This window comes from Salvelinus alpinus, chromosome 20 (genome assembly GCF_045679555.1).
Source record: "Salvelinus alpinus chromosome 20, SLU_Salpinus.1, whole genome shotgun sequence".
NCBI classification, from domain to species: domain Eukaryota; kingdom Metazoa; phylum Chordata; class Actinopteri; order Salmoniformes; family Salmonidae; genus Salvelinus; species Salvelinus alpinus.
In genome coordinates, this window is record NC_092105.1 from 47,977,679 (window position 1) to 47,999,704 (window position 22,026).

General features: G+C 42.1%; 1 protein-coding gene across 1 annotated transcript in view; it reads right to left on the minus strand.

The window, feature by feature from the left end:
• Positions 1 to 379: 379 nt before the first annotated feature.
• The window catches only part of LOC139547030 (tomoregulin-2-like), a 198,434-nt gene continuing 176,787 nt past the window's right edge, over positions 380 to 22,026 (minus strand). Inside the window, exons 6-10 of the mRNA XM_071356078.1 lie at positions 8,131 to 8,279; positions 6,554 to 6,613; positions 6,112 to 6,238; positions 3,420 to 3,578; positions 380 to 1,050 (exon numbers count right to left, since the gene is read on the minus strand). Of these exons, the coding sequence (XP_071212179.1) occupies positions 954 to 1,050; positions 3,420 to 3,578; positions 6,112 to 6,238; positions 6,554 to 6,613; positions 8,131 to 8,279 (592 nt within the window). The 3' untranslated portion in view covers positions 380 to 953. The remainder of the gene's footprint in view (positions 1,051 to 3,419; positions 3,579 to 6,111; positions 6,239 to 6,553; positions 6,614 to 8,130; positions 8,280 to 22,026) is intronic.

A 22,026-nucleotide genomic window follows, 5' to 3' on the forward strand; every position in this document is an offset into this window, starting at 1 on the left:
GTAAAATAGCACATCCTTGAGTCAAGACAGCTCGTCACAATCATTTATGGCCTTCAAGGTCCAAAGTTGTGGAAAGTTCAGATAGAAATATCTTATGTAGAACAAACATGCTTCTCTGACATTTAGAATGAAGCGTCATCATGTATCAACTGTAAGACAAATGTCATGACGTTTCTATCTTCAATGTTCCACAACGTTGAAGCTCAGGTTTTCTTTTTCTATCTGATAGTTCATTGATCAACTCATTTCACTGATCGCCGGGAAGTTCACTCACTAGGCCCTGAATTGATGATCGATCAATTTCCTCTTGAGAATGACGTTATCTTAACCATAAATGTGAGAGTCGACACTCGACAGCAATATTGTAGATTAGCCAAGGTCACTTTTCATGATATAAATTATTTATTTACATTACAGAAAAAAGACCCCACCAAGACAATGTAATAACTATTGGAAATAGACCCAGTAATACATAACCAAACAGAGCTGTACTGTAGTACCATAGATTCCTCTTAGTGACCTATACCACAGGTGCAAGGCATCACGTGTAGACCCCCTCCCGCCCCAACCCCCTATTGGTTCTACCCCTAAAAACAACCAACATTCCCCCACGAACATCAGCTAGCCCACATCTACAGCCCCCCCATTGTTTCTCCCCCATTGTTTCCCCCCCAATCCCCATTGTTCAATTCCTTATGATCGGGGTCGGCGAGTTGGGGATTGTGCAACCTCCTCCGCTGGTCTCTAGTGGAGTAGGATTAAGTTGCTCCTAGATGCCGATCTAAGGTCAGTTTTGCGTTTTGTCCCCCTCCCACCACCCACTCCCTTATAGTTAATTCAGGTTGGGATTGTAGGAAAGAAGGGTAAAGCTGATCCTAGATCTGTGTCTATGGTGCAATTTGGACCCAGAGCGGAGCGGGTCTTAGGGTTTCCCCCATTGTGGGGAGGCTCAGTCAGATGAGGCGGGTGGAGGCGCGCATCGTGTTCTCTGAGCTGTAGTGGGTGGCGTTCTGCTTCTGCCGATTGACCCTGTTGCTCCGCGGGCACTTCCTGTCCAGACAGGAAGCGGAGTAGAGGACAGGAGAGGAGAGAGATAGATAAAGAGAGAGACAGAGACAGAATGCTATGTAATTTGCCCTATGTTCAGTATCCAAGGCCTTGATGGTGAAACTCATAGTTTTTTTTTCATTATAAAGAAATAGATCTTATTTATTGAACCCAAGTTGTTTTAATAGCTGGATTCCTCATATACTTGCAGATGCATTAATAAGCCAAGAAGGGCATTGGATTGCTTTGGAAATGCTTGTTATAAAAAATAAGATAGCCTTCATTGCCACCTAGTGGAGCGGTTAATGACATGCATGTCCATAGAGAGAAGTGAGAAGTCTAAATAAAAGCTTATCTGCCAACAATATTTTACTACCAGAGAGCACTTGTTCAATCCAAATAAATAAGTTCAAGTGGACTTATATTTTTTAAACAAAAGATGACTTATAATGCATTATATTTAGGGCTGTCAAACTATTTTTCTTTAAATAATCCAATGAACTCGCAGGAGTTGCAAAAAAATTGCTTAAAGTGAGCTGTAATTAAGATTTTTCATACAAGAAAACAAAAATCCCGATGTCTTGATTTTGCCTAATGTAACAGTTAGCAAAATTGGGTAAATTGAGAAAGAACACTTTATTTAATCTCAATGTCTTTATCTGTATATTTTGGATGTTTTTTTGTGTTCTTTCAATGCTTTCAGACAATTTGATTAATGGCGGATTTTTTTTTCTTCCACTAAAATTACAGAAGGTTAACTTGAGTTTAATGATTAACAGCCCTAATTATATCGCAACTCCTGTTCATTTTTCTACTACTTTGATACATATGAAATGGTTGGAGCTATAATGTGCTTATTCAAAATATTCTGTACCACGTTCTATAATCTATAATGCTGTAAAACTAATATCCCTAGGGATTAATGATGCAAACCATTAAAAGCAGAAATCAGCAATTAACAAAAATTGGATTAAGCAGCCTGGAATGTAGAACCTAGGGAGGATCCATTCCCATAATGAGGCACAACTTTGTCTATACACTTTGAACAAAAGGCTCTATAAATGAATGGTCATGTTATATATTCTTCCCGAAATACATAGATTGGTCTTCGGCCTATTCTTTCGAAGATGTTTATTAACTGTACACATAGTATTTTTTACTATTTGTTCCCTGTAAAAAAATAAAAAAAAATATTAAATGATATTTCTGCATTAAGAATACGGGAGAATTATGGGGGTGAAGGTGCTAAATAAATCCAAATGTACTAAAGGTAGTGAGTAGTAAAATGTGTGTGTGTGTCGTTTGCTATAGAAGACTGTCTGTATCTTTCTATCACACTTCTCTCTCTCTCTCATTCTCCCACTCTCCCTCTTCCTTTTCCATATCTCGGTCTCCCTTTCTCTGTCTCTCTCTTTCAGTCTCTATCTGTAATACTCCCTCTCAATTCTTCCAGTCTCTTCTATTGTCTCTCTCATTCATTTCCGGTTTCTCATTTTTCACTTGATCTATCATTGATCTCTCTCTTTCTCGTTCACTCTCTCCACCCTTTCTCTCTCTTATTTCTAACTCTGATTCTCCCTCTCTATTAAGAGGAGTTTCATCTTGGTGATAGCTTTAAAAACTTTACTATAATGTCATGTTTTGCATAGGTCAGCCTGGGGGCGGATGGCTGCTGACTGAGTGGCTGAGTGTGTGTGGTTTGCCTATGTGCGTGTGTGTGTTTGCACATACGTATGTGTGTGTGTGTGTGTGTGTGTGTGTGTGTGTGTGTGTGTGTGTGTGTGTGTGTGTGTGTGTGTGTGTGTGTGTGTGTGTGTGTGTGTGTGTGTGTGTGTGTGTGAGAGTGCACAGTGGGAGCAGAGTTCTTCTCCATCCTCCCTGTGGTGCGAGAGGCAAACAAGATTACCTTTCTGCATTCCCTCCACACCACCTGAACGTAACCCCCTATGATGCACTCCCTCTCATCATGACATCCCCAATGTGGAAAATTGATCTCTGTTTGTGTACGTACTGTACACAGTCCTCTGTGGTAGTAGGTGGGCACGCATTCATGGGTAATGTAACCTGTTTCCTGTCTCATATGGATAGCAGTATGAATTTTAGGATGCAATTGCTTTGGGCAAGTGTTGGTGTGTGTGTGTATGCACAGCATGTGAAAGTATACGCATAATGGTTGTTAATGTAGTGGTTCTCAAACTCCTTTGGTTACTCAACCCCCAATCACCCCCTGTGGATGGCCAAGGTACCCTATGCGTGCTCACACAAGTGTGTGTGTTTGCACAATGTGGTTGTGTATGTGTGTACATGCATGTGTATGTGTGTGTATACTGTATGTGTGTGTATGCGTGTGTGTTTGTGTGTGTGTGTCCTACCTGGTAATACAGAGTACCACCACACAGATGATGGCCACCTGCAGAGCTCCGATGATGGAGGCGATCAGGACGTAACGCAGCTTGCCAGAGCCGGGGACCACGTAGAGCACATTGAACTCCTTAGTGTCACAATGGGGCCCGCTGAAGCCTGAGTGACAGCTGACACACACACAGGTTGATGTTAGTTTGTGTACATGGTACATGTGTGTGTGTGTGTTGTGCATGCATGCGTGTTGTGTGCAAGTCTGAGGTCACCATAGTTTACAGGCTAATGTGTTTCTGAGGTTACAGGTGTGTGTGTCTTTAGACTGTATGTGTTTGAAGTAACTGTAAACTCCTGTTTATACCTGCTGCTAACATGCATCCTTTGTCCTGATTGTGTTCACACCCTGATTGTGCCCACAGTTTTAGACAAGTGTAGACGATCAAAAGACACACTGTGATCTGATTGTGATCAGATCTTTCTGACCACCTCCGGAGGTAATCCGGCACGCATTGTGTACGGATATACCACAAGTGTAGATGGATCTGGAGAGTGAAACCATTGAAATCCTCATTATTCCGCCCTCTACAATCATTGACAGGTGGCACGATTGACTTATGACAACAAATAAATATACTTTTTTAAAAGAATATCGATCAAATAATTTTCATATAGGGAGGTACCAGGAAATCGGGTCACAATTTCGAACACAGTGGGCGGATGAGAGACACATTTTAATGCCATCTGTAGACGTATGTCTGATAATGTGGGCACAATCAGAATGTAGGCAAGATTAGGACCAAGGATCAGGTTAGTGCCAGGTATAAACAAGGCTGTGTGTGTGTGTGTGTGTGTGTGTGTGTGTGTGTGTGTGTGTGTGTGTGTGTGTGTGTGTGTGTGTGTGTGTGTGTGTGTGTGTGTTAGAGGACCACTGTCTAGAGGACCACTGTCTCTGTGGGCCTGGTCTAAAAGCGGTCCAATTTAAATCAGTCTATCCTTCTCTCTCTTTCTCTGGGGAGGTCATTACCTACCAACACCTGATTCACCCTGCTCTGTACACACACACACACACACACACACACACACACACACACACACACACACACACACACACACACACACACACACACACACACACACACACACACACACACACACACACACACACACACACACCCCTATGTTCGCTATGCCAGAACAAACGAGTCAGTGGGACACTCTTGCATCCCCTCAACCTTCACTACGTCTCTTTCTCCTTCTATATCTCTCTCCTTCTATATCTCTCTCTCTTTCTCTCATTTTCTCAAAACCACCCCTCTCTCCTGTCGATCTCCCCTTTCCTTTCCCTTCCCTTCCTTTTTCCTTTTCTCACATCTCTTTCACCATAATGCAGTGGACTGGTGTACTGAGAGCAAACTCTCTGTCTTCTCACGGTAATGTCAAAGGAGAGTGACAAGTGGTCCTTAGACACTAAACTAAGATCAGTTTGGCAAATTGCTCCCCAATGGTTAAGATTAGGAATCAGCATTTGGAAACACTGATCCTAGATCAGCGGTTGAAAAGATCAACTTCCACCTCAAACCTTGAAGAGGGGCGTATGTATTTATTTATTTATTATTATTTATTATTTCACCTTTATTTAACCAGGTAGGCCAGTTGACAACAAGTTCTCATTTACAACTGCGACCTGGCCAAGATAAAGCAAAGCAGTGCGACAAAAACAACAACACAGAGTTACACATGGAATAAACAAATGTACATTCTCAATAACACAATGAAAAATCTGTATACAGTGTGTGCAAATGAAGTAAGGAGGTAATAAGAACTGGAAGGAAAGGCGGCCAAAGCAGGTGTTGGCTTTGGGGATGACCAGTGAGATAGACCTGCTGGAGCACCTGCTACGGGTGGGTGTTGCTATGGTGACCAGTGAGCTGAGATAAGGCAGAGCTTTACCTAGCAAAGACCTATAGATGACCTGGAGCCAATGGGTTTGGCGACTTCTGATTTGACACACTGAACTCTATCTGAGAAGTAGTTAGTGAACCAGGCGAGGTAGTCATTAGAGAAACCAAGGCTGTTGAGTCTGCTGATAGAATACGGTATTTGACAGAGTTGAAAGCCTTGGCCAGGTCGAGGAAGACGGCTGCACAGTACTGTCTTTTATCGATGGCGGATTATTAAGCGCCTCAGGTCAAGAGTGCTGATCTCGGATCAGGTCTCCCTCTGTCCACGTAATCTCATTCATTTGGATCTAAAAGGCTAAACTGATCCTAAATCAACATTCCCATTCATCAAAACACTACCTTCTCCATACAACAGAGGGTGCCAGAGACCTTCACCAATTTCCCCCATACAAGTTCATTATGACCACTATTCAGTATTCAGGGCCTGTAGGCTTGAAGAGCTACGGGGTAAGAGCCGTGTTGCCGTGAGGGGAGAGATGAGCAGAGGCTAAAGCCCTGTGACTGTGACCGCAGCACAACCCCACTGACCTCACAGGTTAATGGGCTTGGTCTGGCCACAGGCTTATTACTCAGCCAGAGAGCTCGAAGGGGCACAGGTGATCAAGGGTGTGTGTGTGTGTGTGTGTGTGTGTGTGTGTGTGTGGGCAGGCGGGCGGGTGGGGGATTGAGGTTGTGTGTGTGTCAGTATGTGCTGGTATGTGTCTTGTGTGTGTCAGTATGGCTCTTTGTGTGTGTGTGTGTGTACCTGCAGGACGGCACAGACAGTATGTTGGGGTATTCACACTCTCCGTGGACACAGTAGTTCTTGTAGTGCTCGGGACAGGGAATATACAACCCAATGGCCACCTCTCCTCTCTGGTCCGGCTTCTCTTCTACACACACACACACACACACACACACACACACACACACACACACACACACACACACACACACACACACACACACACACACACACACACACACACACACACAGTGAATGCCAGGGATAAAAAATATAGGATTGAAAGGGTAAAAATGAGTCTCACTCGTTTAGCATAATAGCGTAATTGCTGTAAATGACATTTATGTGCACTTATGCACTGCGTGCATTACTTTTTTCAAAAGTGCCATTTGGAATACACCCTAAGATGTCTAGTCCTGTCTCCTATCATTCACAGATCTGATACACACACTCGTGCACCTACCTGAGTAGTCTTTCCTGGCATAGTGTCCGTCTCCGGCTTTGGTGCCTGTCATGATGTCACCTGAGAAGGTAGTCAGAGTAAGAGTGCTGATTAAGACCACTTGTATGTCTATTCTTGATCTAACAGGCAAAACAGGTCCTAGATCAGCACTGTGAGTCATGCTAGGGACAAAATGACAGGCTCAAAACACAAAAATGACCTTGAACCAGTAGCTAGGGTAGTAAAGTAATTCTCTAATTTCTTTCGCCAATTCTCTCATCTATGAGTGTGTCATGTGTGGTTTACAATATTTAAAAATATTGTAATAAATAAATAAATAATAAATAAATAAATAACTTTATAAAAGAAAAAAAAAGAATTACTTAAAATATTATAACAGAACAAGATCACATAATATATAGAGCATATATTTAGAGTATTGAGTGTTAGGATCATGATTTATCTTATTCAAATTATCCAAACCAAAGGTTGGAATGCTGGATAACTGTTATAAAACCTTCAATACAATATAATACTATTGTCACGTTCCTGACCTATTTCTGTTAGTTTGTTGTATGTGTTAGTTTGTCAGGACGTGAGTTTGGGTGGGCATTCTATGTTTTCTGTTTCTATGTTGGTTTAAGGGTTGCCTGGTATGGCTCTCAATTAGAGGCAGGTGTTTGGCGTTTCCTCTAATTGAGAGTCATATTTAGGTAGGTTGTTTCACAGTGTTCGTTGTGGGTGGTTGTCTCCTGTTTCAGTGTTTGTCGCACCATACGGGACTGTTCGGTTTGTTTGTACATCGTTCCTTTTGTGTAGTCTATTTTCCCTGTTCGTGCGTTCTTAGTGTTATATGTAAGTTCGTATAGTTCAGGTTTGTCTACATTTGTTTTGTTATTTTGGTAATTATTTCAAGTGGTTTCGTTTCGTGTTTTTCCCGTCTTGTTTTATTAAAATTATGTCATCACAACCCGCTGCGCCTTGGTTCAATCACTACTCCTCCTCTTCGGTTGTAGAGGAGGAGGAATACCGTTACAACTATCTTTATTGATCCATTTGAAAATATGTATTTCTTGCTGCCACAGTACCCAACCACAGTACCGAGGGATCATTATAACAATTGCTGTGCTCCATTCAAACAAGAAGAAAAATATAGATTCTTGGTGAATGGGTTGCTGTTATAAAAACATAATGATGGTGTTTTGTTGACGTGGTTTTATTGTATTGCTTTGACCTGGATTGATTGTTGTTCAAAAGAAAATGACAAAGGTCCCAATTCAATGAATTGCTGGTAAAGTATTCAAGGACAAATATGGCTCCACGTCAAAATTCTGTGAGAGGAGTTGTAAGGAGTTTGAAACTTCCAAAACAGCACAATATTCAGAATTAACTTGAGGTGCGGTCTTCCTGTATCTTCAATTGATTGAACTGGGGCCTAAATGACTAAATAGGAACATAGAAAGAGGTGAAGGAATAATAATAATTAGAAAACATTGGATTAACATAGTGCTTTTCAAAGAGACAGCATGTGTGTGTGTGAAGAAGACGAAGAAGAAAGAGATATAGAAAAAAGTTGTGTATAATAGTAGCTATATCACCTTGGCAGTGGCCCAGGTATTTAACCTCGATCCTCTCCTGCTTCTGACAAGACGCCTCCTTCACCTGGCAGGGGTTGTCATAGGAACGGCCGTCGGAGGCGCAAACCGGGTTGAAGCTGATGTGGGAACAGTCTATGTTACACACGCACCTGCCGCAAAAAAATTATGGGACACATCAGTAGGGGTCACACCAAATAAAGAATAGAGTGATGGAGAATTGGAGTTGTAAATTCGATTTTTTATTCAGTGAATCGCTGTTGTTGAGTGTAGTTTATTGTGTTCATTTTTATTTTTTTTACAGTAACTGTCAAAAGTTTGGACACACCTACTCATTCAAGGGTTTTTCTTGATTTTTACTATTTTATACATTGTAGAATAATAGTGAAGACATCAAAACTATTAAATAACACATATGGAATCATGTAGTAACCAAGAGAGTGTTAAACTAATCAAAATATATTTGAGATTTGAGATTCGTCAAAGTAGCCACCATTTGTCATGATGACAGCTTTGCACACTCTTGACATTCTGTCAACCAGCTTCATGAGGAATGCTTTTCCAACCGTCTTGAAGGAGGTTCCACATATGCTGAGCACTTGTTGGCTGCTCTACGGTCCAACTCATCCCAAACCATCTCAATTGGGTTGAAGTCGGGCGATTGTGGAGGCGAGGTCATCTGATGCAGCACTCCATCACTCTCCTTCTTGGTCAAATAGCCCTCACACAGCCTGGAGGTGTGTTTTGGGTCATTGTCCTGTTGAAAAAACAAATGATAGTTCGACTTAAGTGCAAAACAGATTCGAGGGCATATCGCTGCACAATGCAGTGGTAGCCATGCTGGTTAAGTGTGCCTTGAGTTCAAATGAAATCACTGACAGTGTCACCAGCAAAGCATCCCCACACTATCACACCTCCTCCTCCATGCTTCACGGTGGGAACCACACATGCAGACATATCTCAAATTTGGACTCATCAGACCAAAGGACAGCTTTACACCGGTCTAATGTCCATTGCTCGTGATTCTTGGCCCAAGCAAGTCTCTTCTTCTTCTTGGTGTCCTTTAGTAGTGGTTTCTTTGCAGCAATTTCGACCTTGAAGGCCTGATTCACGCATTCTCCCCTGAACAGTTGATGTTGAGATGTGTCTGTTACTTGAACTATGTGAAGCATTTATTTGGGCTGCAATCTGAGGTGCAGTTAACTCTAATGAACTTATCTTCTGCAGCAGAGGTAACTCTGGGTCTTCCTTTCCTTCCTCATTTCATCATAGCTTTTGATGGTTTTTGCGATTGCACTTGAAGAAACTTTGACAGACCTTCATGTCTTAAAGTAATGATGGACTGTCGTTTCTCATTGATTATTTGAGCTGTTCTTGCCATACACAACTGATTGGCTGAAACGCATTAAGAAGGAAAGACATATCCCAATATTCCTCTTCGCTCTCAGACTCGCCCCTCGGCTTGAACTCTGTGAAGCATTTATTTGGGCTGCAGTCTGAGGTGCAGTTAACTCTAACGAACTTGTCCTCTGCAGCAGAGGTAACTCTGGGTCTTCCATTCCTGTGGCTGTCCTCATGAGAGCCAGTTTCATCAAATCAAATCAAATAGAATTTTATTGGTCACATACACGTGTTTAGCAGATGTTATTGCGAGTGTAACGAAATGCTTGGGTTTCTAGCTCAAACAGTGCAGTAATATCTACCAATTTCAGAGCAATACACACAAATAGACAGATATATTAGAATTGAATATAATACAGCATATACACCACCGTTCAAAAAATTTGGGCTCACCTAGAAATGTCCTTGTTTTTGAAAGAAAAGCACATTTTCTGTCCATTAAAATAACATAAAATTGATCAGGAATACAGTGAAGACATTGTTAATGTTGTAAATGACTATTGTAGCCTGAAACGGCAGATTCTTCTATGGAATATCTACAAAGGCGTACAGAGGCCCATTATCAGCAACCATCACTCCGGGGTTCCAATGGCACGTTGTGTTAGCTAATCCAAGTTTATAATTTTAAAAGGTTAATTGATCATTAGAAAACCCTTTTGCAATTATGTTAGCACAGCTGAAAACTGTAGTCCTGATTAAAGAAGAAATAAAACTGGCCTTCTTTAGACTAGTTGAGAATCTGGAGCATCAGCATTTGTGGGTTTGATTACAGGCTCAAAATGGCCAGAAACAAAGAACTTTCTTCTGAAACTTGTCGGTCTATTCTTGTTCTGAGAAATGAAGGCTATTCCATGCGAGAAATTGCCAAGAAACTGAAGATCTCGTACAAAGTTGTGTACTACTCCCTTCACAGAACAGCTCAAACTGGCTCTAACCAGAATTGAAAGAGGAGTGGGAGGACCCGGTGCACACCTGAGCAAGAGGACAAGTACATTAGAGTGTCTAGTTTGAGAAACAGATGCCTCACAAGTCCTCAACTGGCAGCTTCATTAAATAGTACCCGCAAAACACCAGTCTCAACGTCAACAGTGAGGAGGTGATTCTGGGATGCTGGCCTTCTAGGCAGAGTTGCAAAGAAAAAGCCATATCTCAGACTGGCCAATAAAAAGAAAATATTAAGATGGGCAAAAGAACACAGACATTGGAGAGAGGAAGATTGGAATAAAGTGTTATGGACAGACAGATCTATGTTTGAGGTGTTCGGATCTCAAAGAAGAACATTCGTGAGACGCAGAAACATGAAAAGATGCTGGCGGAGTGCTTGACACCATCTGTCAAGCATGGTGGAGGCAATGTGATGGTCTAGGGGTGCTTTGGTTGTGGTAACGTGGAAGATTTGTACAGGGTAAAAGGGATCTTGAAGAAGGAAGGCTATCACTCCATTTTGCAACGCCATGACATACCAAATCAAATCAAATTGTATTTGTCACATACACATGGTTAGCAGATGTTAATGTGAGTGTAGCGAAATGCTTGAGTTCCTCCCGGCTGTATGTAATAAAACTTAAGATTTCCTGGGGTAACAATGTAAGAAATAATACATAAAAAACGAAATACTGCATAGTTTCCTAGGAACGCAAATCGAGGCGGCCATCTCTGTCAGCGCTGGAAGTGCTCCCTGTGAATGGCGCTTAATTGGTGCCAATTTTCTCCCAAAACAAGACAATGACCCAAAGCACAGATCCAAACTATGCAAGAACCATTTAGGGAAGAAGCAGTCAGCTGGTATTCTGTCTATAATGGAGTGGCCAGCACAGTCACCAGATCTCAACCCTATTGAGCAGTCGTGGGAGCAGCTTGACCGTATGGTACATAAGAAGTGCCCATCAAGCCAATACAACTTGTGGGAGGTGCTTCAGGAAGCATGGGGTGAAATCTCTTCAGATTACATCAACAAATTGACAACTAGAATGCTAAAGGTCTGCAAGGCTGTAAATGCTGCAAATGGAAGATTCTTTTGACAAAAGCAAAGTTTGAAGGACACAATTATTATTTCAAATAAAAATCATTATTTATAACCTTGTCAATGTCTTGACTATACTCCCTCTGCTGTTTCCTGAAGTCCACGATCAGATCCCTTGTTTTGTTGATGTTGATAGAGAGGTTATTTTCCTGGCACCACATTCCCAGGGCCCTCACCTCCTTCCTGTAGGCTGTTTCGTCATTGTTGATAATCAGGCCAACTACTGTTGAGTCATCTGCAAACTTGATGATTGAGTTGGATGCGTGTGTGGCCACGCAGTCATGGGTGAACAGGGAGTATAGGAGGTGAGAACCCACTCTTGTGGAAGTGGAGGTGGTGTTCTTTCCTACCTTCACCACCTGGGGGGCGGCCCGTCAGGAAGTCCATTACCCAGTTGCACAGGACCTAGAGCTTAATGATGAGCTTGGAGGAAACTATGGTGTTGAATGCTGAGCTATAGTCAATGAACAGCATTCTTACATAGGTATTCTGCTTGTCCAGATGGGATAGGACAGTGTGCTGTGCAATTGCATCGTCTGTGGATCTATTGGGGCGGTAAGCAAATTGAAGTCGATCTAGGGTGTCAGGTAAGGTGGAGGTGATATGATCGTTGACAAGTCTCTCAAAGCACTTCATGATGACAGAAGTGAGTGCTACGGGGAGATAGTCATTTAGTTCAGTTACCTTTGCATTCTTGGGTACAGGAACAATGGTGGGCATCTTGAAGCATGTGGGGACAGCAGACTGGGATAGGGAGAGATTGAATATGTCCGTAAACACTCCAGCCAGCTGGTCTGCACATGCTCTGAGGACGCGGCTGGGGATGTCATCTGAGCTGGCAGCCTTGCGAGGGTTAACACGTTTAAATGTCTTACTCACGCCGGCCACGGAGAAGGAGAGCCCACAGTCCTTGGTAGCGGGCAGCGTCGGTGGCACTGTGTTATCCTCAAAGCGGGTAAAGAAGTTGTTTCGCTTGTCCGAAAGCAAGACATCGGTGTTCGCACGACTTGCCTGGTTTTCCCTTTGTTGTCTATGATTGTCTGTAGACCCTGCCACATGCGTCTTGTGTCTGAGCCGATGAATTGCGACTCCACTTTGTCTCTATACTGACATTTTGCTTGTTTGATTGCCTTAAGGAGGGAATAACTACACTGTTTGTATTCAGCCATATTCCCAGTCACCTTGCCATGGTTAAATGTGGTGGTTTGCGCTTTCAGTTTTGTGCTAATGCTGCCATCTATCCACTGTTTCTGGTTGATAGCGCTTGATGGTGTTTGCGGCTGCACTTGAAGAAACTTTTATATTTCTTGAAATGTTCTGGATTGACTAACCTTTATGTCTTAAAGTAATAATGGACTGTTGTTTCTCTTTGCTTATTTGAGCTGTTTTTGCCATAATATGGACTTGGTCTTTTACCAAATAGGGCTATCTTCTGTATACCACCCCTATCTTGTCACAACACAACTGATTGGCTCAAACGCATTAAGAAGGAAAGAAATTCCACAAATTAACTTTTTACAAGGCACACCTGTTAATTGAAACGCATTCCAGGTGACTACCTCATAAAACTGGTTGAGAGAATGTCAAGAGTGTGAAAAGCTGTCATTATCGCAAAGGGTGGCTACTTCGAAGTATCTCAAATATGTTTAACACTTTTTGGGTTACGACATGATTCCATGTGTTATTTCATAGTCTTGATGTCTTCACTATTATTCAACAATGTAGAAAATATAAAAAATACAGAAAAAACCTTGAATGAGAAGGCGTGTCAACTTTTGACTGGTACTGTGTGTGTGTGAGAGTGTGTGTGTCTGTGTGTGTGCGTGTGTATTCATTCTTGCTTCATATGCATAAAACAATTCAGCTTGTTTATTTGTGGTAGTGTTTACCATTTTGTCCATGACTTTGACTTTATGTCTCAGAATGTCAGAAAGCGTTTGTGTGCATTTGAGCATGTATGCATGATTAACTGACTGTCTGTGTGCGGTCTCCATTTGAACGACTCTGAGCATGTTCAGCAGAAATTACCACACTGATCACTAGAAATAGACAGCGATTTTGGACATTTGGAAAGGTCCCCAGAAAGTTGATATATGCGTTCCTCGGGACTCACTCCAAAAATGAAAAACAAGTGTCCAGCATTAGGATTAAACTCGAGAGGCTCAGAGCCAGAGAGTGCTGCTTAGACCACTGTGCCTCCGCAGTCCATAATGCTCTAACAAGCCGTGAGAACACTTGATGATACTTAATGATTCGGGTTGCAAAGAGTCTGAAACTTTTTGGTAAATTTCCGGAATTTGGGGAATTTTGCTTAAATTCATCAAAAAAGTTAGCCTATAACAGTGAACCTTTTTTTGTGGGATACACAAAAGGCAATTATAGTTCTTGTGGCATATTATGGTTAAACTATCCCCAATTCAATGGAATTGTTACCCTCTGCAAGCACAGTGCATTCTTCCATCTCATGTACAGCTGATTCTCAAGATCTTGCACACTAATGAGATGCTATTGAGCCAACACTACTACACTGTCTGAGTCAAGGAATACATGCTTTCTGGTAAGTTTTGATTACAATACTGGGTGGGGTGAATATATTTTATATGATATACATGATTTTTGTTACCATGTGGGTTTTAGCTTGCTTGAGCCTGCTAACTGAGGAGTGTTAATTCACCTGTTTCCATACATGTTTCATTTTAAAACATTTATCTTACAAAGGAGTTGTTTTATCTAACTGCTTAAATATTTATCTGTACATGGAATTGTATTTGTGTTTTCTTTACATTTTTTATCTAATCTTTACAAGAAAATACCACGGGCACTATCTGATGTGTGGAGACATTTCACAGCAGCTAATGTGGAAGGAAATGGTGTGTACATTTGCAAATACTGTGCCAAATCATATATGTAGAATGCAACAAAGATGCAGAATAATCTGGTCAAGTGCATAAAGGTCCCTCAGTGCTCACAACAAGCAACCTCTGACAAAAGACCCTCTTCTTCTATTCGAGGTGAAATTGATGAATCAGATACCTTATCGATAGCAACAGCTTATGGTTCAGAAGTTGTTTTTGACTCAATTGAGGAATGTAGTCAGAGAAATGCTGATGGATGAATGTCTTGGTCGAGCTGTGCATGCAACTGGTTCACCTCTGATGCTCACAGGCAATGTGTATTGGAAGAGAATTATGAATGTTCTTCGCCCAGCATACACCCCCAACCATACATGCTTTATCTACTCCTTTGCTGGATGCAGAGTTCAACAGAGTTCAAGTGAAGGTCAAGCAAATCTTAGAGAAAGCAGACTGTATTGCAATCATCTCTGATGGGTGGTCGAATGTTTGTGGGCAAGGAATAATTAACTACATCGTCTCCACCCCTTAACCAGTATTCTACAAGATCACAGACACAAGGACAACAGACACACTGGGCTCTACATTGCAGATGAGCTGAAGGCAGTCATCAATGACCTTGGACCACAGAAGGTATTTGCACTGGTGACAGACAATGCTTCAAACATGAAGGCTGCTTGGTCTAAAGTGGAGGAGTCCTACCCTCACATCACACCCATTGGCTGTACTGCTCATGCATTGAATCTGCTCCTCAAGGACATAATGGCCCTGAAATCAATTGATACACTCTACAACAGAGTCAAGGAAATGGTTAAGTATGTGAAGGGTCATCAAGTTATAGCAGCAATCTACCTCACCAAGCAAAGTGAGAAGAATAAGAACACCACATTGAAGCTGCCCAGCAACACCCATTGGGGTGGTGTTGTCATGATGTTTGACAGTCTCCTGGAAGGAAAGGAGTCTCTCCAAGAAATGGTCATATCACAGCCTGCCGATATGGACAGCCCCATCAAGAGGATCCTCCTGGATGATGTATTTTGGGAGAGAGTGGTAAGCAGCCTGAAAATCCTGACACCTATAGCAGTAGCCATTGCATGGATTGAGGGAGACAATGCCATCCTGTCTGATGTTCAGACTCTGCTTGCAGATGTAAGTGAAGAAATCCACACTGCCCTGCCCACTTCACTGTTGCTCCAAGCAGAGGAAGCTGCAGTTGTGAAATACATCAAAAAGCGTGAAGACTTCTGCCTGAAGCCCATACATGCTGCAGTGTACATGTTGGATACCAAGTATGCTGGCAAGAGCATCCTGTCTGGTGCAGAGGCCTATGGTGTCATCACTACCGTGTCTTGCCACCTTGGCCTGGATAAGGGCAAGGTTCTTGGCAGTCTGGCGAAGTACACTTCCAAGCAAGGGCTTTGGGATCGAGATGCAATATGGCAGTTGTGCCAACATATCTCAGCCACAAGGTGGAAGGGACTTTGTGGATCTGAGGCTCTTTCCCCTGTTGCTTCCATCATCCTCCAAATCCCACCAACATCAGCCGCCTGAGAGCGCAACTGGTCCTTGCTTGGGAACACACACACCAAAGCACACCAAAACAGGCTGACAATGACAAGGGTTGAAGAATTGGTGGCCATCTGGGCAAATTTGAGGCTTTTTGAGCCTGAGAACGAGCCATCCTCAACAAGGTTGGAAAGTGACAGTGAAAATGAGGCCACAGAGTCTGATGTTCAAGAGGTGGACATTGAGGAGGTCCAGGGAGAAGACATGGAAGCCTGAGAGGAAGACAACACAAGGTTTAGTTTCTAGACTATCATTTTACAGATGTATGTTGAAAACGTTTTTAACAGATGCGATGAATCAGTGGGGATCATTAAATATTATATTTTCTTGTTCAGGGAAATCATCCAATGTGAAGAGTCAAGTCATTTAAGTTCAATTCGTAACTAAATCGTTTTTTTTTTATACTGGAAGGATATAATCATTTGCAATTATGTCTACTTATGATAAGGTAAAAGGTTTCTGTCTCCATATGATATGGTAATGTCACGATCGTCTTTAGGTGAAAGAGAGGACCAAGGCGCAGCGTGATATAAATACATCTTCTATTTATTTGAAGATGAAACACTAAATACAAACTAGACAAAACAACAAACGACCGTGACGCTAACAAACGAAAGTGCAGACACAAGCTACTAACGTCAAACATAGACAATTACCCACAACCTACCTAATGCCTATGGCTGCCTAAATATGGCTCTCAATCAGAGACAACGATAGACAGCTGTCTCTAATTGAGAACCAATCCAGGCAACCATAGACTTACATAAACACCTACACTGAACACAACCCCATGAACTCTACAAAACCCCCTAGACAAAAAACACACAAACATCCCCCATGTCACACCCTGACCTAACTAAAATAATAAAGAAAACAAAGATAACTAAAGCCAGGGCGTGACAGGTAAATATATCCAATGCAAAAAACATCAACATTTAAATGGTGTTAATACTAATTTACATATATTTCCGTTAAATCCCATATATTCCCGTTAATTCCCACAGAAAGTTTCCACCTCTGAATGTTGTGCAACCCTATGAAACATAATAGTTCATTGTTTTCAATTATTTTATTTTAAGCCTTTCTCAAACCATTACCTTAACCACTCAGAATGAATACCTAAACTTATCATTTTGAGTTTCTTCTGCTTTAACCCTGTAATTACTCAGAATTAACCCTGTAACTACACGGAATGAATGGGTAAAAAAATTGACATTAATCTATAGTACTGTACGTCAAATTTTGAAGGGAAACTGTGAGCTCTTTTTGGAAATTAGACCAACATTGCAGTCTCCAGACAGTTCTTGCTGAGTAGCTCTGAACATTAGACACTGTAATTATAAAACTATCATTATTCTCTGCTCCTTTTCTATTTTCCCCTGGCCCAGAGCACTGGCCCTGCTTTACACCCTGCTCAATTTAAATAGTGCAAACACACACATAATCACAAACAGACAAAGACAATCTCATACATAGAAGTATAGATATGCACACTGTGTAATGAAATGCATGACCTACACGCACACACACATGCACACACTCGCACTACCAAACAAACACATAACGCATACAGAATACCCCTTCTATTATTACCGCGCACACACTCACATACACACATACACATACACACACACACACAAAGAACCAGAAGTGACAATGCTTTCAGAGGCTTGCCATCCCGAGTGGCCGTCTGTGGCGGTCATCAAGGATAATGTCTGTAGGCCATTAATTTTTTATGGAGCCTCTCACTTTCTCCACAATAGGCACTACCACTGCAATACTGCACTGCGTCAACACATCCTCACACACACACACACACACACACACACACACACACACACACACACACACACACACACACACACACACACACACACACACACACACACACACACACACACACACACACACACACATTCACGGGTGCACGTATGCACACACACACGCACCCACAGATACACCCACCCACAAATACACACGTAATATGTAAAGGTAATAGGATCTTTGAATGTGTGTGTGTGTGTTTTTACTTAGCTTTTGTTATTTTTCCAAATGTTTTTACATTTCTTAAGGACTCTTGGAAGACTAGCCCTTGGTGGGCTAAAAGAGATCCTAATACAATGAAATAAAATCACACACCTACCAACATATATCGAGAGGGAGGGAGAAGAATCAGAGATGGAGAAAGAGAGAGTGTCTGGGTGGGTGTCTACCAGAGTGTATGTTTATTGGTGTGTCTGTATGTGAAGAGGACTTCTTAGTAGGATGTGTCTTATTGATTTGTACAGTGCCATGTGATTTCCCCTCTATCTAAACTCAATGATTTACTACAGGCTTCTTGTGTACATGTTCTCTAAAGGCCACTTCCAGTCACGCAAACACACACACACACACACACACACACACACACACACACACACACACACACACACACACACACACACACACACACACACACACACACACACACACACACACAGAAACAAATGCACAAGGAGGCATGCATACACACACACACACACACACACACAATGCACACAGAGGCACGCACACAGGCAGGGACACACTCTCTCATGATGTTATTGCTGTTGTAAGAGACACAGACAGAGGAAGGGAGGATTAGAGAGAGAGTGAGAGAGAGAGAGATAAAAAGAGAGAATAATAGAAAGGGCGAGAGGGAGAAAGAACGGAGGGAACAGAGGCAGTGGAGCTTGTTTGGGGCACTGACTCCATTTGCGACAAATTTCCTCTTGCAGGTAAACACACACACACACTCACAAACAAACAGGGTAGATTGGGGAGGGATGCATGTGTGTGTGTTTGTTGAGGGGATAAGGTGTGATAAAGACATTTTCCACCTTCCCTATATTGGTCTGTGGAACTCAGTCCATTCACCCTTTAAGAAACTTTTTAATTAAGAATAGACCTTAGGGCTGTCCCTAACTAGAAAAAAATCTTGGTCGACCAGAGTCGTCTGTTCTTTCGACCAATCGACTGGTCAACATTTTCAAACGTGTCTTTTTCCTATGTGTTTTAATCAAATCAACTATATGCAGTGAGCTTGTCTGGTGCTTTAAGTGCACTGTTTGATGAAATAATTATGACACAAATGACTAGAGGGAGTCACACCGTAATTGATTTGACTGTGTCAGGCAGGGCTCAGACTTGCTGCGCTGTGTTAACGAAAAATGACAGCGACTGACTGTGTGACTAGCACCCATGGACTCTCTTTCCTCCCTGCTGCAGCGAGCACCATATACAGTGCATTCGGAAAGTATTCAGACCCCTTGACTTTTTCCACATTTTGTTACGTTACAGCCTATTCAAACATTGATTAAATTGTTGTTTTTCCTACACACAATACCCTATAATAACAGAGGTTTCAGATGATTTTTTTGCAAATGTATTAAAAAATAAAGTAAAACATTTACATTTACATAAGTATTCAGACCCTTTACTCAGTACTTTGTTGAAGCACCTTGAATCTGCAACATAATTACAGCCATTTCAGACTGAAAAGTTCTGTTACCGAAATCCCTATTCCCTCAACCCTTGCTCTCTTTACATGACACATGTATGCATTGCACGGTACTCTTCATTCCATGACATCATTTTGTTTTCCTATCATCTTGCATATCTCCGTTTTGTACGAGACATACCTTATGACCAAAATGTTCCTATTTAAACTTTGTAGTCAATTTTGACACTAGAATATATTAATTTCCGGTCACAACTTGCAGACTTGTTTACGTGTTGCTGTGCGTTTTGTTGCTAACCTTACTTTGCTACCTGACAACTTTACGGTTTTTACTTTTTAATTACCGTTTATATTTTTGTTTTTCCCTCACAACTTTTTTTTTTCATTCAACTTTTTCACTCCGGACGTTTTATCTGGACATGGTTCGTCAGGACTTCCAACAGCCAAAGCTAAGTAGTAACATTAACATGATGCCTTCTAATTGCAGTCGCAGAAACTTTCAACCGGTATTCCCCATTAAGCAACGGTTCGGAGTCTGAGGCCGAGCCTTCTCTGGTCTCTACTCCTCCCGTTACGGGGTCTGAGATGCCGAAGCTTCCCACCATTAGCGCTGATCAATTGAAAACCCTATTTATTGGCGACTCCATTACCCGCAGTATTAGACTTAAAACGAATCATCCAGCGATCATACACTGTTTACCAGGGGGCAGGGCTACCGACGTTAAGGCTAATCTGAAGATGGTGCTGGCTAAGGCTAAAACTGGAGTGTAGAGAATATAGAGATATTGTTTTCCACGTCGGCACCAACGATGTTAGGATGAAACAGTCAGAGGTCACCAAGTGCAACATAGCTTCAGCATGTAAATCAGCTAGAAAGATGTGTCGGCATCGAGTAATTGTCTCTGGCCCCCTCCCAGTTAGGGGGAGTGATGAGTTCTACAGCAGAGTCTCACAACTCAATCGCTGGTTGAAAACTGTTTCTGCCCCTCCCAAAAGACAGAATTTGTAGATAATTGGCCCTCTTTCTGGGACTCACCCACAAACAGGACCAAGCCTGGCCTGCTGAGGAGTGACGGACTCCATCCTAGCTGGAGGGGTGATCTCATCTTATCTACCAACATAGACAGGGCTCTAACTCCTCTAACTCCACAATGAAATAGGGTGCAGGCCAGGCAGCAGGCTGTTAGCCAGCCTGACAGCTTAGTGGAGCCTGCCACTAGCACAGTCAGTGTATTCAAGTCAGCTCTCCCCATTGAGGCTGTGTCTGTGCCTCGACCTAGGTTGGGCAAAACTAAACATGACGGTGTTCGCCTTAGCAATCTCACTAGAATAAAGACCTCCTCCATTCCTGACATTATTGAAAGAGATCGTGATACCTCACTTCAAAGGCAGTTATAGTCAATGAACTTATCACTGATCATAATCTTGATGTGATTGGCCTGACTGAAACATGGCTTAAGCCTGATGAATTTACTGTGTTAAATGAGGCCTCACCCCTTGGTTACACTAGTGACCATATCCCCCGTGCATCCCGCAAAGGCGGAGGTGTTGCTAACATTTACGATAGCAAATTTCAATTTAACAAAAATAAAATGACGTTTTCGTCTTTTGAGCTTCTAGTCATGAAATCTATGCAGCCTACTCAATCTCTTTTTATAGCTACTGTTTACAGGCCTCCTGGGCCGTATACAGCGTTCCTCACTGAGTTCCCTGAATTCCTATCGGACCTTGTAGTCATAGCAGATAATATTCAAATTGTTGGTGATTTTAATATTCACATGGAAAAGTCCACAGACCCACTCCAAAAGGCTTTCGGAGACATCATCGACTCAGTGGGTTTGGTACAACATGTCTCTGGACCTACTCACTGCCACAGTCATACTCTGTACCTAGTTTTGTCCCATGGAATATGTAGTATTCTTAGAGTTACGACTCATGAGACTTAAGTACGGTTTAGTATTTAATTGTAACTTAGAATTACATTCTCTAATGCACCTGGCTTAAGCTACCTGAAGCTTTCTTACTCATAGTTATATAGGCAGACATAGGAAGTAGCTACGGATAGCGGGAAGCAAACCCCCGTCTTGAGTCAATACTGCCATCTATTGGTAAACATAAATATACCAGGTTACTACATTCCCCCCCTTTAAAGCTAATAACCCAATTTAATTCCTTTCTGAGCTATGCTATTTTCTTATTTACATTTTTTTCAAAAATGATCTCCTTTAGCATCTGAAAAAGTCTGGCGGACGTCTCTCTCTAATAGAGTGTCTCAGAGGTGGTGTAGCTGGTGCCACCAGATCTTCACCCCTTGATGGTGAAACAAAGTCCTTTTGTGGAGACTTCACAGGAGGAGGTCGTCCCGGACTGGTGGTCTCAGGAAGTTGAGCATTGTTGGTCTCAGGTGGTTTGTCCAACTGCAACTCTGGGGAACGTTCCAATGTCCTGTCCTGTTCGTTTAAGAATTGATCCAGATCTCCGGATGGAACTGGAATTTGAGCTTGGATCTGATCCACGTGTCTCCTTAGTCTTTGTCCACTTCCGATGATCACAGTATACGATACTGGTCCTGAGCAATC